Source organism: Nilaparvata lugens, chromosome 3 (genome assembly GCF_014356525.2).
Source record: "Nilaparvata lugens isolate BPH chromosome 3, ASM1435652v1, whole genome shotgun sequence".
Lineage (NCBI taxonomy): Eukaryota > Metazoa > Arthropoda > Insecta > Hemiptera > Delphacidae > Nilaparvata > Nilaparvata lugens.
In genome coordinates this window covers 17695507-17714976 of record NC_052506.1, presented here as the reverse complement: position 1 = coordinate 17714976, position 19470 = coordinate 17695507, and the positions used below count along the sequence as shown (strand labels likewise).

General features: G+C 33.4%; 1 protein-coding gene across 1 annotated transcript in view; it reads left to right on the top strand.

Moving 5' to 3' along the window:
• Positions 1-713: 713 nt before the first annotated feature.
• LOC111058307 (ryanodine receptor) overlaps positions 714-19470 on the top strand; it is a 149015-nt gene continuing 130258 nt past the window's right edge. The window contains exon 1 of the mRNA XM_039422722.1: positions 714-934. Within this exon, the coding sequence (XP_039278656.1) occupies positions 881-934 (54 nt within the window). The 5' untranslated portion in view covers positions 714-880. The remainder of the gene's footprint in view (positions 935-19470) is intronic.

The following is a 19470-nucleotide window of genomic DNA, read 5'->3' as shown; positions in this document are numbered from 1 at the left end:
ATAAACGAAAGAATGAATTTCAACTGCTACTAAGTTTAACCTCCATAACATTGAAATCCCAACATTTTTTTTTTAATTTCGCCAAATAACTTCATCAATAAAACAACTTCATCCTATATCACTGTTATTAGAAACATTGAATGGTTTTATTTTAGTATTCATCAACCAAATCGACTTGTCAGAAAAAAATCCAAATCAATCCTTTTATATTGTAAATCTTTTGACACATCTGTTATCTCCATAATCATATTCTCGGTGCCGTAACAAATTATTTCTACATCTACCTACTTTGATGGAAACTTTTCTTTATTTCGGTTACATTTTTTTAAATACAGGCTGACAATAATAAATTTCATTCTTATTCACAAGTGTTCCATATCAAAATATTTTTCGTTTTAATAAAAATTGAAACTGCAGTACTCCATTTTAATAAATTTTCATATTCTGTGAAAAACATCACCACATTTTTTTAATTCTACACACATGACTTGTATTGCTCACTGCAAGAAACGAGAACAATCCCGGCGCATAGCCCAAAGCTAGGGATGAGGAGGGAGACGTGTTGACTTTTTGCAAATCACAATTCCCCGCTGCCACCTCACGTTTCTACTTGTTGAACCGAGCAGATGTGCCCGAATTGAGCGGAGAAATTGTTTGTGCCGCAGGGAAATTTGGACGGGTGGCTGAGAGTGGCGCTTGGCAGCCTGCGGCGAAGCATCCAGTCGGCCGCTGTCCGCGAACACGACTTGACCGTCCGCGAACACGACTTGACCGCTCGCTCGCCGCTCGCGATTTCAAAGTAAAACTTCGACCCGGTGCAGTGCGCCGGACCATGACTAGAGGCTAGTGATAGTTTCAAAGTTTATCAACATCGGCAGAAATGGCGGACAGTGAGGGTGGATCGGAGCAGGATGATGTCTCCTTCCTTCGAACGGTGAGTTTCAATAACTTGACAAACTTTTCATATTCAAAGTAACGATAGCACTTTGCCTGAACTAGTGAACTTGTTCAAACAACGGAAATAGACCAACTTGAAACTTATCTGCCGGAATATATTGCATCACGTAGTTCCCCAACATGTGGTCTGGCAAGTTTCGAGACAAACTTCCTCGAGTAGTGTTTTGAGTGGTTCACTAAATATATTTATGAACAGTATTTTACCCTTGAATGAGTTTCTCGAATCCAAATTCCGTCCTTACAGTTAAAATTGTTTTATCATTTTACCGTTGATTTAAAATCATTTAATTAACCCACCGTTACTGTGTTGAAAAAGAAAAATCCTGCTAATTATTTTTTGGTCTAATACATCCCACCCATGGATGAGTTTCTCGAATTAAAATTCCCTCATAATAGATGAAATTAATTTATGATTCACACTATTTTATCAACGTTTTTCAATAACAAAACATCCTACTAATAGTTAAACATTTGTCGTTATAATGTAGATATTGGAACTGCGATCGCCTCATTGCTTTGGGTCCAGCATGTCCTAATCATTTCCCAATTCAAAAACATTATGAGCCAAGAAAAATTGAAAATTTAATGGAGAGTCCCAATTTATCTGTATCGTACATAAAAATTAGTTCTATGATATGATTTGAATTTCCTAACTGAATCACATTGCATATTTATTATTCAATTGGAATTTCAAAAATTATCTTTCAAATAATTTCAGTTATTCAAAAAACTTAGTATCTAGTATTTCTTTCAATATGAGGAATATCATTGAAGTGAATATCATTTAATAACCTATTATGCTGCATGCTTTAAGACAGAGTATGAATTTATAGGTAATAGAACTACTGTACTTGATAACATCGTGAAATATCATTTAATTACCTATTATGCTGCATGCTTAAAGACAGAGTATGGATTTATAGGTAATAGAAATACTGTACTTGATAACATCGTGAAATATCATTTAATTACCTATTATGCTGCATGCTTTAAGACAGAGTATGGATTTATAGGTAATAGAACTACTGTACTTGATAACATCGGTCCGTAGGATCTAGTATGAGGACAATAGTTGTTTCCTACTCTTGAATTAATCAGTATTCTTCATATAAATTAATTAAACCAACTTGCATTAAACGACCCAGCACAATTACAAAATTTCATTGGAATAATGTATACAACTAATGACAATAAATTCTTTTTATTCCTGCCAAAGATACGCTACTTCACAATATTACGATTTTGCAGCTTTAATAAAATTAACTTGGGATAATTCAACTATAAAATTATTCAAGTTTGAAAGGAATGCCCATAAAACGGTGAAATGTTTTTGTTATTACCTCTGGATGCCTCGATTCGATTCATAATTGAATTTGCCCTTCGCATTCCGGATACAATTAAATCATTGGCAGTCAGATCTGATCAATAAATTCCGACCTTCCTGTGGGCATGTTAGATAAATATAACCCTAAAAATAACTTCACAGAAATTTATTAAAAAGGATAATCATTCTATATCATGTTATTTAGTTCATTCAAAAGCATCTTCTTGACCTATACAACATTGTTTGATGAAAAAAATGAACCTTTTCATTGTTTAAGAATACTTTTAACATTCGTATTTATATTAATTTATTCTATAATAGTGAACTTCTTAAAATTTATGAATTCAGGGCTACTTTTTAAAATTAATATAATAATTATAATAGTTATAATTTGTATTTTGAATCTATTATTTTATTAATTTCAAAAAGGGTACTTTAATTCTATTTTATAAATTAGTTCTCATAAGGGTAGAAATATTCTGTTTACATCTAATTTATGATGTTTTAGGATTTGGTAGTAGTGAAACAGTGAAATTATTGTGTATAGTGAGGTCCATGTTATAATGACAGTATTTGATCAACTTTGGTTTTGGTATCCTTGTCTATCTATCATTCGACAAAGCCGGTGGTACTATCCTTTTCTAGGTCCACAACGATGCCAATTATGTTTTTGACAGTGTAGAAATATAATTAATGCAGAGAATCGGCATCGCTATTCTTCTATCTTCATCCACTGTCATTATAACGTGGACCTCACTATAGGTCTGTAAACTGTACGGTTCTGAATCGAGCTACGACATCATCGTTATTATTCTATAACAGCGAAAATTATTCATTTCTTCCTCCATTAATCCATATAATTCTCGAACAATTGACCAAGTTTCAACTAGTAAATAGTTTTTTTTCACTGAAAATTTTACAATATAGCCTCATTGTTGGAATGAGTTCTTCATTTATTTTCTTGATTTAACTCCAGAAATTCTAAATTGATACAGCACTGCAGTAGTCCCCAATCCCAATTCCGATTCAGGATACTGAACACTAAACATAACTCAAATATTATTTATTCCAGCACTCAGTAGAGCAAAGTTGGGATCGAACTCGGTTGGTTTGGCTTTCTGCCTTGTGCAGTATCATACAAATGATTCATTCTGTTCTATTACATTTATTCTCGCTTTTCCACCCAGATTAGAATTATCAAAACTCTTACAGTATCTTAAGCAAAATGTGATACTCATGAACAATTTTTGGCACGTTCAACCTTGTAAACTTTTCTATTCAATACAGAAAGATTGTAGGTCGCTCACGCATGCTCGGCAAATACAAAGTTGTATTATACTGTAAATAAATTGGAAAATGTTATCAGATATCAATCAGGATTGATAAAATGATACAATTGATCATGATGAAATAAAACACAATAACACAATACTACTTTGTTGGTAAAATATTTTAAATACTTATTTTCAATAAATAACTGTAAATATAGTAATGTCTTGTCTTCCACGAGATAGTGTCATATTTTGCGGGTCTTAGAGAAACTGTCAGGAATGCAAACCTTTCAGGTGAATTTTGATATGATAATGTGCGGTGGAATTGGAAAAATGGATGAATGGCCAAATGGATAGTAGAAAGAATAAATGGCTGATGCCAGTGATCAACCAGCCCCCTCGTGACACTCCACCCCCTCACCTTTCGCGAGGCCAGTTGAAAATTATTTCAACGAGAAGCTTTGCAATTAACTGCTTGAGACCTGTGTTAACAAATTAACAAGTCGTTATCCTAAACAAACAAGTAAACTCTATTTCTTGTTATTGACTTCTAGATCACTCTCAACTACATGGAAACTTCTGTATACTTTCAGTTTTGTGGATATTTGGATTTCATGGCGGAATTACGTACCCTTTTTTATAGAGGTACCATAATATTCTATTCTCCTATAATATTTTACTTGATAAATTATTGAATCCATCATCCTCATTAATATATACTATTTGGAACAGTGTTTCTTCAAAAAGGTACTTCTCTTCAAATAACTGCTCTTCTCCAAGTGATAAGTAAAATATGTGACAATAAAAAACTGCCAACCACAACTGTGGGGCACCTTTACTTATAATAAATTCTGAATTATGAGTTTTCCTAATAACGCTGGAATTTGATCCAAAATTCGTCAAATCCTTTTACAAAATCTTGTACTAGCAATTCTCAATAACATGTTAAAGAACACTATAGTGAGGTACACCTTATAATGGCAGTGTTTGACTAGCAATGGTATTGCTATCCTTGTCTATCATTCAACAAAGCGGATATCGCTATCTCTTTCTCGCTTTGCTCTGTTGCCAGATCGTCTTTCAACAATGTCGAATTAATAATTAATTAACAAAATATTTCATCTTAATTATGAAAATTCATTATGAAATTATTGAAAAATATTATTCCTTGCTTAATAAAATATAATTGATTATTTTAAACTGGAATGAACAGTTAATATTACATCAATAAATCTATATCAGCTACCGTCTATAGAAGGCATTGACAAGTCGGAGGATCGGCAACGTTGTTCTCCTATCTTCCTCCACTGCCATTATTTATTTATTTACATTTAACAATAAACACATCAAATACATGATTAGAAAAGGACCAACAGGCCTAGCCCAAAACTGCTCCCTTTCCGAATTTTATAGTAGTAAGCCAATGTCTGCCTAAAAGGTAGGCTATGTTGCTTCACTTTGAATCAAATTCCGAGTCCAGAAATATACAAACCAAAATTTAGATTTTAATTAGATTGAAACCCGAAAAGAATACAAATATTGCACCAAACTGTAATTCAAAACTTTATAATTATAACGTGGACCTCACTATAGATGGCGTTTGCAGGGAAGTTGAGAATATTGGATACAACCTTTTCTCTCATTTGATGTTTTCGAAAAAGATTAATAATTATCAGTTCATGAAATTGTTCGTTCATTCAGTGATACACCAGTTCAAATATTTGTAACTCAATCCATTTGTACACGATATTATTGAAGTATACAACAGGAATAGTTTGGCTCAGGTAACACCAGGTTCGATTTCGACCCTTCACAATCCTATTATATTGAGCGAGCAATTTCTGTATGTCTGTTTATATTTTTATATCTGGTTATCTGATTATTTATGTTCAACGGATCTCGAAAACGGCTCTAACGATTTTCACGAAATTTGGAACATAGTAGGTTTATGATATAAAAATTCGATTGCACTAGGTCTCATCCTTGGGAAAACTCGCTGAACGTCATTAAAAGGATAATTCATCCTTGGCTGAAACAGCTGAGACTTTCGTTGTCAGTGGATAGTAAAAAGTGAGCGAGTGATTCTGTGGAAAATCAGAATATCGTATCCCCGAAATTCATAAGCTGACGTATAGCCAGCTGTAAAATATAAACACGATCATTTTAGAGAATTGTGTTCTGTTTATCAATAAATAAAAATAACGAGCGAAGCCCGGTGCCCCGATATTCACACATTAATTAGAGAAAAGTCTTTTTATTATTTATGCTCATGCTTCATGCTGGATTCTAGCAATGACCTATTTTATACTGAAATAAGTGAATAAAAATAGTGAAAGACCGAAAGAGTACGGTACAGCATAAACATCATTGACATCACCATCACTGGCCGCTTCCACCGCAAATACAAACGTGAGAGATCCTTTGAGCTAGGGTTGGGTACTAGCAACAGCTGAATCTGTTGTATACAGAGACAACATAAATTTCATGTGGTCAGACGCGAAGGGATTGTGAGTTATGAGGCTTTGTGGCTCCCCCCCCCAATTGTGCTACCCCTTTCCCTTTGTCACGAATATAGTAGGTAAGTGTGTAATACTGCCGCAGTGTCACAACTGCAATGATCAATGATCTGCATCTGCTGTACAAACACCTTTAGCACCTGTACTCGTTGCTATCAAACCATCTTAGCAACTAGAAGAGTTTCCGTAATTTGCAATATTTCTCTCTCTATTCTATGTTCTAACAACTCCAATCATAATAAACACAGAAAACAGCGGGAATAAATGGCTTGACTAAATAATATGAAGTTTTCAAATTATGGAAGTTTTATGCTTTACTTGTGGCTTCTGCATATTTATTCTGTTGCTGTTGAACCCGTTTATTAAGGCTGTGCAAAGGCTAAAAATAAACTTTTTACTGGCGATATTTTTCAAAGTTTTTCGATATATCAAGCTATCAAAATGAAAAAGTTTTCTCAGGAAAACATTTTTTCACCGATCATTACTTTTTGAGATAATTATAAGCGCCTAAATTTTTGGGACGGAACATTTCAAATTCGGTAGGAGATAAAAGCATGTTATTGTTGATAATGTTGGTAATAAAACAAAAAATTTCTAAAAATAACAATATTTGTGAAAGTTTACTAAAAATGACCAAAAATAACTTTTAGTTGAGTTATTTTTGGTGAATTGAACAACTTCCTCAAAAATTGATATTTTCAAAAAAAAAAATTGTTTTATTCAATCAAAAATACCATAGAATATTTATCCTCTAAATCTCATGGATTTATCTCCTACCGAATTTGAAATGTTCTGTCCCAAAAATGTAAACTTTAGGCGCTCATATCTCAAAAAGTAATCATCGTAAAAAAATGTTTTCCTGAGAAAACTTTTTCATTTTGATAGCTTGACGATATACAAATCGAAAAACTTTGAAAAATATCACCTGTCGAAAGTTCATTTTTAGCCTTTGCACAGCCTTGAATACCAGAAGCATGGATAGTGTAGGAGGTTGTCTCGGCTTTCAAGAAAGGAGATAGAAAGCCCTCAAGAAAGGTATCCTTTCAAGATCTCTTGAAGGTATATCCAGGAATAACCTTGCTTGTTACACTTGTTGCACTTACTTGCTCAATTCTACAAATCTCAAATCTGTAGATAAGCGATATTCGTTCTCTCTTTGTAAAATAAACAATTGTTAAAAGGAGTATATTATGTAGATCGAGTTTGTGATATGTGTTAGTACTCAATAACGATGAGAGTATTTGTTAAAATTACAAATCATAATGATTTTGTTTTAGTGTGATGGATAGTGTGATAATTATACAGTAATATTTTATTCTTATCAATTTTATGATGCTTGTGGCATCAACCACGTTTTGGGATTATGCCAAAATCACATTACACCTACTGCGTTTATGATGCGATTTGTTTTACATTTCAGTCATCTTTGTTGTAGTAGTAATACAGTAAATACGTCTTTTCACTTTGTCATCAAAAATTGGAATCAATTTAACCCGAAGAAAAGAAGACTCATTCGATTGTCTCCCTTAAAAAATAATTTCTACAATAATCAAAGAACACGAGAACAAATTTAAATCTTACTAAACATTTAATTTATTACACTGTATTTCTTTCAAAATAATGCTGTTTGTGGATATATTCATTTCGTCAGTCTATAGTACCAGTAAAATTAGCCCACTCTTATTTCATCCAATACTGTAATTCTAATGTTTAGAAAATTATACTAAAAAAACGGATTCATTGGGTCATAAAAGTTGTTCAGAATACGGTTCGCGAAATCGATGTTCACTAGTTTATAGGGGCAGAGGGGAAACTTCTGTAGAAGCTTTCTTCGGGAGTTTACGACTCGAGGGCAAGATAACTAGATCTCTTCTGGGACTAAACGAGCACGTAATGTTTCCTACCAACAACGCAAATGTATGTTGGAGTTGGTTCTATTAGTAATGAGAAAAATTATATGAAGTTTTTATAGACAAATCTTCCAAGAGATTTATGCAGATCCAAGCAGAATATAAAAATTCAGAGATGGTTCGTTTAGAACCAGTAAATCAGAATTCGTTTTATTGCAAGTAGGTGATTGTCGTTTGAAGATGTTAACTTTTGACTGGTATGGCAAAGAGTTTTTCCGCATAGAAAATGCAATATTCAAGTTTAAATCCACAGTTTTATTTTATGTAGCTTGGTTCAAGTTTATTGCTCATCCTTGTCTCCTATTTTTATCAGGAATACAATTATTTATTTTATCTGCATATTAATTTTCTTTCTGCATTTGACATGCAATTCGTCTGTGTTTCTCACTTCAGTAAACATTTATTATTTGCTTCTTATCGGGATAAATATGGACTATAAGAAGCATGTTATCACTTTCCACCATGATAAATTTGAAATACTGAAGTACTGAAGTATTGAAGTACTGAAATACTGAATACTAATTTGAAATTTGATCGAAGACTTCCGCTACTGCTAATATTTGCCTGCCCGGGAATCGAACCCAGTACCTCCTGATTGCCAGTTAGGTATGCTCACCCTTACTGACTAGTAATTCAGTAATTGGACTTAGAAACTGGACCAGTCAGTAAGGGTGAGCATACCTGACTGGCAATTAGAAGGTACCGGGTTCGATTCCCGGGCTGGCAAATATTTTTTGGTTAGTAGCTCTCATCGAATTTCCATCTAGATGTTAACCTGTTGTCAATATTTGAAATGGCAGAAGTCTTCGTGGTGGTTTACAGCATTTAATTTGGATTTTCGTTTAATAATACAAGTAATCAATCTTTCAAACGGTACCTTTATTATTTTTATAATCATTAAACGGTATCTTTACTCTTTGCTGTTATCGATATTTTGGCTGTATCCTTTTAACTTGTAATATCTCAAATAACTTTCAAGTTTTGAAATAGCTTGTCAAGAATATAACTTTATTAGTATTGCTTATGAAACTTGAGACTGCATGGTTATCTTAGTGAGCTTTGCGTGAGCTTTGTTCAATTAAACGGATTCTTTAAAAACATAACTTGGACTATCATATTTGAAAAGAACTCGAGACTATTTTATAACCATAATAATTGAGTTAATTTGATGTCACTATACAATGAATTATGTTCCTGCCAGATACTGTATTTTGAAAGTTAATCGCCCAGTTGAAGCCAAATTGAGCCTCAAAGGTAAAGTTTGTTATTACGACAAACAAAATAATATTAATTATTCGAGCCGATTAAAAGCCGTTCTTTTGTTCAGAGAGCACTTGATATTATAAAGATGTTTTGATTTGATTGTGTGAGAGCGCTCTCTCGAAATAAAAGTTGTTTGGGATGTGGGCTCGTGGCTCGAGGGACTGTGGGACAGTGTTCAGGTCCCGGAGGCGGCGGAGAGACAATACACCAGGCTTGAACTATTTGAAGCTTTGGCCGCTTGCCAGCCAACGCGTGCTCCTCTCTTTCCCATCCCGCCGCCACTCTTCATAGATTGAGTTAGGTGAACTCATCGATCCTATGCAAAAATGTTGCAATGGAAAAGAAGAGCATGGAATGCTCATCGATAGAAAATATAGATACAAAAGAAAGGATAGAAACTACGATAACTAGGAATTGAATAAGTCACTTTTGGCATTTTACATTAAAATCTAGGGTTTTAGTCTATTGCAGAATAGGTAGTTAAAATTGCTATGGATATTATATGCTATTAATGTAATTTTACTTAATTGTTCACGATGACCAGTGTTTAAACAGTGTTTTACATTAAATTAGTCTATTGCAGAATAGTTAGTTAAAATTGTTATGATATTGCTATTACTAGTCGTTTTGTGAACAGTAGATCTCGCGCTCAGTAAGTTACATTGACCTCCTGTTGTTATGTTTTCTCAAAAATTAATAAATAATTTATCAATTTAAAATGTCTTGAAGAAATCCTAAATAAACAAAGAGCTTTCTGTCCTATCGTACCGTGACGTGTCTTCCCGGAATGTGAGTGTGAGCGCTGTTATCAGGTCTGGTTGCCGTCGATACGCCAATCCAATCAACCCATCAGAGAGCATTCTGTGTTGTCGTTTTGGCGAAAAATCGGTGTGTTGAAATTAACAAAATAAACTACCATAATGCTGATTTCCTACAAACTTCATTTATCACTTTTCATGATTTTATAAATCAATTTCTTTTCAATAATATTTGTTGCAGTTTTAATCATTAGATTAAAAAAGAAACATGTAAAAAAATGTTTTCTATCAATAGCTCCAAACTAGAATCATGGCCTCAGCTTATGGAAAGACAAAGTTAGTAGACAACTGTCTACTTATGTTGTTGGAAAGATACAATTTCAAGATGATTGATGTTTTTGGACGAGTAGTATTATAGTCCACTAGATAGCTGATTTATGATGAATAATTCTATAGTCCGATTTTTACTCTAATATTGGCATATGAAGGATCCTTTTTCCTTTTATATTATCCTTGAAATGCAAAATTTCCAAAAACCTTGTATATACGTCGACGCGCAATTTAAAAAGGAACATACCTGTCAAATTTCATGAAAATCTATTACCGCGTTTCGCCGTAAATACGCAACATATAAACATTTAAATATAAATAGAAATAACAAACCGTCGACTTGAATCTTAGACCTCATTTCGCTCAGTTAATTATAATTTTACTTAATTGTTCACGATGACCAGTATTTAAACATAGAGTATACACTACTTGATTATTGAACAGAAAACTACAAGGAACACAACTTGAAAATAACTGAGAAAAGTTTATCCTTGAGATGCAAATACAAATACTCTACCTAACAGAGATAACATATAAGATTTATATATTTATTTATAAATAATATTATTATTTATAAATAATAAATATATTATCTGTTCTCTCTGATAGTAATTAACAGAACTTAGTTTGATCATCTTATTTCCATCACAGTTTACTAATTGCTATTGTTATTCAACTGACGAGTATGCCAGTAATTATTAGAGTTTGATACTTCCTAGCTTCGTAATATGAATTTTAAGCATCATGTTATTGTGTGGTGAAGAGAGAAAAGTAGGATATCTTACTATTGGGACAGTTTTCTAATATTGTGGGCCCAGATGATGCCCCAACCATATCCCTCACTGTTACACATGCTCCAAGTAACTAGCTACGGAACGTGATTAAATAACCTATGTAGCCCCCTGGAACTAAGTACAAATTTACGAGTTTTTTCTGGAGAGTTTGGGCGAGGCAACCTTGTTAGGAACCCTTCTTGATGCGGTGGAGTCTGATTAAATTATGAATATTTTATAGCGGTACTTCCTTGCTCATCTATTCGGTTGTCTCAGTTTAAAAGGATAGCTTACAGCCCACGAGCCCAGTATGGTTGAATTTGAAATTTCAACCATACTGGTTGAAATTTAAACTTCAACCAGTATGAAGTTTGAATTAAAACTTCATACTGGTTAGCAGTATGAAAAATGAAATTTTTAAAAAAGAAAAAAATGAAAAATGAAACTTTCATACTGAAAAATGTCGAATATAACATGGTTTTTAAGGCATCATATTATATTTTTCACTCTCACCATTTTAATGATTGTTCTATTAGTTGAAATCGCAAGCCTTATTCTGCATATTATTTTATCATTGATTAGTGCCCAAATCACTTGAGCTACATAATAATAAGTGACTAAATAAACTGTAAATAAATTAAATCCGCATTACCACTAAACTGACAACAAAGTCTCTGCCGAATGATACAATTGAATCTAGTAGAATTTTTCAACTTTCAACGCCGTCTTTCAGCTTTGACTTTCAATTTTGATACGATTATATCCGTGATTATTATTATCTGTGATCTCGGAATAGGATCGGCATCTGCCACTTGACTTGCAGTTATTTTATGCAGACTAGCTTCCTTTCATGCAGGTAACCTGTCGATTTTGCAACCTGCCAAGCATTTTGCGGTACTAACTAATGATGCGCCGACTCTGCCGTGCCTCGTGGGAATTTGACTCGAGTAAGCAATACTTCAAGAAAATATGGAAGTCTTTCAATCAAATATCATATCTTCATGACGATCAGTTGAATGTATAATGTAGTATAATATGCAATGGGTCTTGCAAGACCTGGTAATACATTATGTCATTTGTGATTGAATCAATAAAGTTAAAGGAAAAAACTTCGGTTCTGCAGAACACAATTAAAACCCCATCTTTCTAGTACTTGTGCTTGATCTCCATGTTAAGTCATGTAAGCAAATGAGTTGCAATGAATAATGCAGTATGTTGAACTTCCAAAACTGCATCTCATTTTTGTTTCGAATCAAGCTGTGATTTTTATTCCATCTCGTTTTCAACGTGATATTTTTATCGGAAACTCCAGTAAATTCTGAGACACTACTCTTGGTCGACATCCAATTGCAGTTTGGCAGCCTCTTCTGACTTTGGCATTCCAATTTTTCACAGTTGTCTTATCAGATTTTAGAAAAATATAATATTTATTCAAACAGATGCATAATTTGAAAAACATTATAGGCACTGAAATATGTTGGTTACTGAATATCGGCCTTATACCTGTAATCCATTCTATCCTCCTGTAGATTATGCCTTGTGCAAAATAACTGTGTCCTCTACAATGAACGGCTAAATATGAATATTACATGAGGGTGCGTGCGCGTATGCTAGCAGAATGATCAAGGGTGGAATTTGTTGTAGAATGGAGGGGGGGGGTGATGGCAAAAATGTTGCAGTATTTTGTCGAGCCAAAAGGAATCATCGGAATTTAATGAGAGCTCTCGCACTCGCAGCCAATATATCTTTCGTTATCACGACTATTCTATCACTTGGTGGTCTAAAAAACCACCGTTTATTTTGCATTCCAGTTTCCAAATCTAGAGCAACTGATCTGCATTCAGTTGTTAGCTTTCCGTACCGCAGATAGAAAGAGTTGGGTTTTGTCAACGAAACTCCATTACTTTATCCCAATTTAATTATCTTTGTACAGTATCAACAAAGCCCGTTAGTCGACCATTCCATATTTCGTCTCATTTGATTCATTTCACTCAATCTTTATAAAAGCTAGGACTTTCCAATTAACGTAATACATTTTCCACGTACTGTACTTACATTCAAAATAAATTGTTCTCTATGAAACCAACGGGAATACGTTAGATTTTTCCATTCAAAGAACTGATGCTATCAACAATGGAAAGTTCTTTTCAATATGGATACATATTACTTTAATTTCTGTAATTGCAAATATAACTATATCGTCAAGTTTTAATTGATAGGATTCCCTCAGAGATTCTTACAAAAAAGGATCTTTATGCTGCATTTAATATAATACAATTCATCTTCTGTAAATAAGATAATTGAGAAAAAATGGTTTACCTTCATTCCGTAATTTAAATTTAAATCAATCCGTCAAAGCACATAATAATTTTTACATAAATAATCTTATCTTTTCTAATCAATTCACTACATCGTAAATGATCTTATCAGTTTACCCTTTTGTCTACTCTCGATAATAATTGCTCAGCATTTGTAGAAAAATGATGGATTGATCTGAATTTTTCTTTCACAAAGAAAGGATTTTGAGAAGCTTGGCGCTCAATAGTATGGAGAAGTCTGACTAAAGAGGTCTCCGCCCCTGGGACTGGATGTAATTTATTAGTCGTTGGATTAGAAGCAATGGATGAGAAACCTTGCCTGGTGCTTTCTTCTGTGCAATTTCACGGTGAGAGATGGTGCAGTATTACAACATTTCTCGTTTGCTACGCGCTCTCAACAACATTATGTTCTTTTCACCTCTTCTAGAAAATATTTTTGCTTCGTGGATTTTAAAACGTATCCTTATCCACCCTAGAATTGGTTCTCATTTTTGAATTGATATGTCTTATCACAGTATAATATACCTCACTGTTATTGTCTGTATTACCAAACAAACATCAACTTCACAAAATGTATGTTGATAAGCTGTTCACATTCGATCTAGTAGCTCAATTAATTGATGATATTAGTTACTTCTCAACATACTCGCGCCTTTAGCTACTTGTCTAGACTATCTACTCTAGAAATCAATCCACATGTACTCTATTCACCTCTAGGTGATTTTTATTTGCTCTAAACTTTACGCTATTTCTTATTTAATTTCTTTAACCAAGAATAATAATGAGTACAGTACAATGATGAGTTTTTTCTTTGACTTGGAAAGAATAAGTAAAGGTTATCTTGAATATTAAAATTGAATTTCTAGAGTAAGTCCTATATTTATCACAGAATTGTCCAGTTTCACATCTAGCTCAAGCCAGCTTTTCTCTGATTCATTCAGATTGGGAGTCTATTGAAACAAAAAGTAGTTTAATATCACAGCAATATTCCCTTCTCATTTCACAAACTTCCTCAAAACTGTGATGCGGGCTCAACTCTGATGGTTGGTTGTTGGTTAACAGGAGAAATTTAAATTATTTTATTCGACTCTTCAAGAATATATTGAAACACCATATACAATCTACTAATTCCTTCTCACCAAATATCTATCACTCTTTCATCAACCTAAAAGCACATCATGTTTAAATATTATGAATTGAACAAATCTTATTAATTTTTTATTCTCAGTATTGTTCAAATTAGTCTTGAGTTGAACATGTTAATTGAAGCCTGTACCCGGTTGAAAACTTAGTTGATCATTTTCGGAATGAATAAGAACAGATATTTTGAACATAATATGGGTCAAACAATGAAATCTAGCCTGTATTGCACTTGATGTAACGACTTTGTCAATTTGATTAGTTCTTTGTGGATGGAAACGATTGCAATTTATTCATTCAAAATGCTGTTTGATGTCTACCTTGCAGACGGCATGCACCTTTTTCGTTGAAATACTAGTTTAGTTACGTTTTTATTTAGTAGAAACTGTGTAAGCAAGCAACGTTCAGTTATATATTGCATGTTAGGAATTTTTTGAAAATACAGTATAACTCTGAGTACAATATACTCAAAAGGTGAATAAAATAAGCAACTAGACTTGTTGCATGAAGTTGATAGAGAGATAGGTAGCCACATAGTTAATTATCAAGATTCACTCTATCCCTTTCTCTCATCATATTCTTCTGTTTCACAAATAAAAGAGTATTCTTCCCGGTTTCTATGAAGAGTCTAAGAAATGGAATTTTGGCATGGATTTCTGTCGGAGGATCTCTGCTCTTTGAACGTCTAAAAACGTTTGCCAACAACATGAGTAATATTCTTTGAATTTCGAAATGATGAGTACGTTATTCACTCTAGTATGTCAAAGGTGAGGGAAATACTATTTTGAAGAGAGGTAAAGCCTTTAGAATTGTATATGCTACCGTAGTTCCGATAGAAAACTTGTAGCCCATCATCATCTTCGTATTTTCTGCTGCCCCTCTTCCATTGGAGAACTGAACCGAATTTGTCGAAGCACTCGTTGCAAACCAATGATTCGCATTTTATAAAATTATTGGAATATTTCTAGAAATTCCAATAGCCAAGCCCTGAAAAATAAGACTGTGGATAGTTTTTTGTACAGACGTTCAGTAGTCTGTTATAAGCTCTTGTACTTGTCATGAGATGAACATCACTAATCTCATTACTTAATGTAGTTATAAGCGCATTACTTCGATATTTCGCGTCGCTACTAGACGCAGTATCCTATTAGACTATATCAAGCGAGCAATTTCTGTATATCTGTTTATATTTTTATATTTGGTTATTTATATTTATTTATATCTGGTTATTTATGTCCAACGGATCTCGAAAACGGCTCTAACGATTTTCACGAAATTTGGAAGGTTTATGTTATAAAAATTCGATTGCACTAGGTCTCATCCCTGGGAAAACTTGCTGAAGGGCATGAAAAGGATAATTCATCCTTTATTGGAAGGTTTATGATATAAAAATTCGATTGCACTAGGTCTCATCCCTGGGAAAACTTGCTGAAGGACATGAAAAGGATAATTCATCCTTGGAAAAACAGATGATAATTTCGTCGTCTGTCGATAACAGGAGATTCATGTGCTGTGTAATCAATCAGCTTACCGTATCTCGCGAGAAATCTAGAAATTTTAATAGACTCGATCAAAATAATCTGACTTGTTGACATGACATGGTATATCATAATATTCAAAGTTAATAATTATTTTTTTGTTTTAAGCGATTAGTGAGTGTTATTTTGTTATTCAATTTGGTTTGTAAAAAATATAAATTAGAACTTCTATGTTTTCACTATATTTGAACTGAAAAATTGGACCTGAATTCAAGTGTATGGAACATAACCTACTTTTTGGATGATTTATAGTGTATAAATCAAAATTCGGAGAAGAAACAGTTTTGGGCTGTGCCTGTTATTCCTTTCCCAATTATTTTGAAGAATTGTGTTCTGTTTATCAATAAATAAATATCGAGCGAAGCTCGGTGCCCCGATACTAGTAATTCAATGACTCGTGCATACGAGTGAGTCCTGGATATCATTAATATTTGTATTTGGTTCTAATTTGAGTTCTATTAAAAATCTTTTTAGTAATTGATAATCTCTGAAGTTTGCACTTACCCCTAAAATTTGCAATTGTTTATTCACGGGTAAAGGAGTTCAATCCTTCACACGTGCAATATTTCTCTATAATTCGATTTCATATTACTAATGAACTTTTACATGTTCGTAATTCATAAGTGCTGTTCGAGAATAACTTTCTGCTATAATATTTCCAGGAGATTTTTAGCTAGATTATTCATGGTAGAGAATTTTCCCTCATGCTATAGTCACTCCGCTCCCTTCAAGAGCATGAAGGATAGGATCATAAAATTTCATCTCAACATTATTTTTCAGGTGATGGAACTTTGGAATCCAAAGAATGTAAATTCCTTACTTCAATAACTACTCGTAGTTATACTTCCGCGACTAAACTGGATGCGAGGATGTGACTCAACAAAGACACGTCATACTAGATATGAAAAGATTCTTGATATGATTTAATATAATATTCAATAGTTGATATGTGTCGATGGGAAGAGCATAGCAATTCCTTGTCATCAAGCAGGTGTTTTAAGCAAGCATATTTGACATTCGTTGTTGTTCTTGCAGAGAGAAACTTTCTCTATGAAGACAACCCCAGTAATTGTTTTATATAGTTGATAGTAAATTATGTTGAAGTAAGTTGGCCAAGTTGTCAGGCTCACCGCAAACGTTTCTCGTCGCTTTTGTAAATACTTTACCTCGCTATAATTCAGCTTTCCGTGAGGCAAACTAGTCCTGGTCTTTTTGGTCACGCAACCTCCATTCCAAGCAGCAAACCCTTTCCAAACAGTCGACAGTTTAGTTGCAAAATGTATTGATACTTTCTTTTATGTTGGCTAAAACTTATCAAATTAGTTTCCTTGAACTAATAAACAGATACCCTGATTAAATGAATATTGTAAAGAACTTTTATTCTTGACAGTCTTTGTTTCTGTTGTAGGCTATGGAGTTTTGATGTGTTCGATAACTAAATATTATTGAAAATGAAGCTGAGTATGGATTTATGTCTTTGAAGTACAACTCTCCCATTCACATTGATAACTTTTGATCTCATACAGAGCCTTTCCAATGCCATTAACAGAATAGCTGACTTGATCCGGAATACGTCCAACTTTGAAATATGCATAAACGTGATGAACTATTTCCAATAAATTTGTCTTAAAAAATAAATTAATATTCATTCATTTCAATTTTAATTCGTCTTCTTGCTCAATTTGGATGAACAGTAAGAACCAAACTCAGCTTATTTTCCTCAAATTGTTCTTCAGGACTCTCTGAATTCAGCTTATCGAGCTCCTTTGAATTCCAGATTCTACTCATGAATATAAGCGGTGTCTCTCGAATGGAAAATGCGATTTAAACTTTTTGCTCTACATGAAAATTAGTTGCAAAGTTTGGGGAGAGACAGACAAAGGAAATGAAATCTGCAAATTTGTACTCCAAGAAGTATATCATTCGCTCTCAATATTTGAACACTTAAATGAAATGAAAGTTATTTAATTAAGCCAGGCTGATATTTTTGAATCAATCTTTAAAACCTTCTATCTGATATATTTCCAGAGTTGCCAGGATTCAATCTCCTTTATGTTTTAGTTCTCAGTTTCAGAACAGAATCAAGCAACTCACAAATAAATTATCAGGAGTCTTTTCTTTGCAGACTATGCCCTTTAGTTCAGTGAGTCCTGGACTCGTGCATGGATATTGGAAGAGATGATGGGTGAAATTATAATTTAAGATTGGTTCTGAGCTATTGATTTTGAAGCTTATAAATTATTATTGACGGAGCTGACCTTGATCGGTCACCAGTTCTACAGAAATACCGAGCACTCGTATCTTATCTAATTTGATAAGATGTCACGATAATGAATTTCTAGTAGCAATTCCATCAATCATCTATCTCGTAGAAATACTTCCACAAACAATATATCAAGCTTATTGTATCATGATAGAAGATATTTGAGATATCAAATAAAACATTTGAATAATTATATTCAAACATGGAATAGCTCACTTGGTGTACAGTATTCGTAAACTGAGAAATGGTTATGTGAGATTGCTTTGCATATTAGAATTACCAACCACGGAAAACGGCCTGGATTATTCAAATAAAAATTTGAATTTTAATTCAAAAATGATTTTTGTGTGTTTTGAGTTGTAAATTGCGTGTGTAATTCAAGAATTTGAGTGACACATAACCTAGCTACATTTGGACTGTTGTATAAATTCGAATTGAAACCGTTTTGGGCTTATAAGCCTGTGGTACTTTCCTGTAAGTTGTGTAATTCTGAATGATTAAATAAATAAATAAATGGAAAATTTTGAACGTAAGACTATCTCAACAATGCAAACATTTAAAACAACAGTATGATGATACAGTAGAAGAGAGAAGTAACAAATTGTGAGATGAGAAGCGTTGAAAGCAAAGTAAGCGAGTAGAAATTCGAGTTGAGGATGAGCTTGATTAGTAAGTACGACCTCATTTGCAGTTAATTGGTCGGGCAACACGTTGCTGGCTATTCTGTTCAAGGGGTAGTAAAAGCTTTTCCAGCTCCAAGTGAGACTTTCATTTCAAGGCCTGTAATCTCATTCCAGGGAACGTCTAAAATGTATTCGCTGTACTTCTTACCTAGTGCTTGAATTGTAGATGGTTGCGTACTGCGTATGTTCAAGACATCCTCTGTTCTCTCCAATCACAATTGCTGGATTCTGTACTGAATTCACCTGCGAATAAACTTATTTTACGTTTGTTTTAATGGGTTGTTTTCAGTTACATCAAATTCCAATGTAAGCAGCTCATTTATCCTATTATATTAAGCGAGCAATTTCTGTATATCTGTTTATATTTTTATATCTGGTTATTTTTATATTTTTCTATCTGGTTATTTATGTTAAAAGGATCTCGAA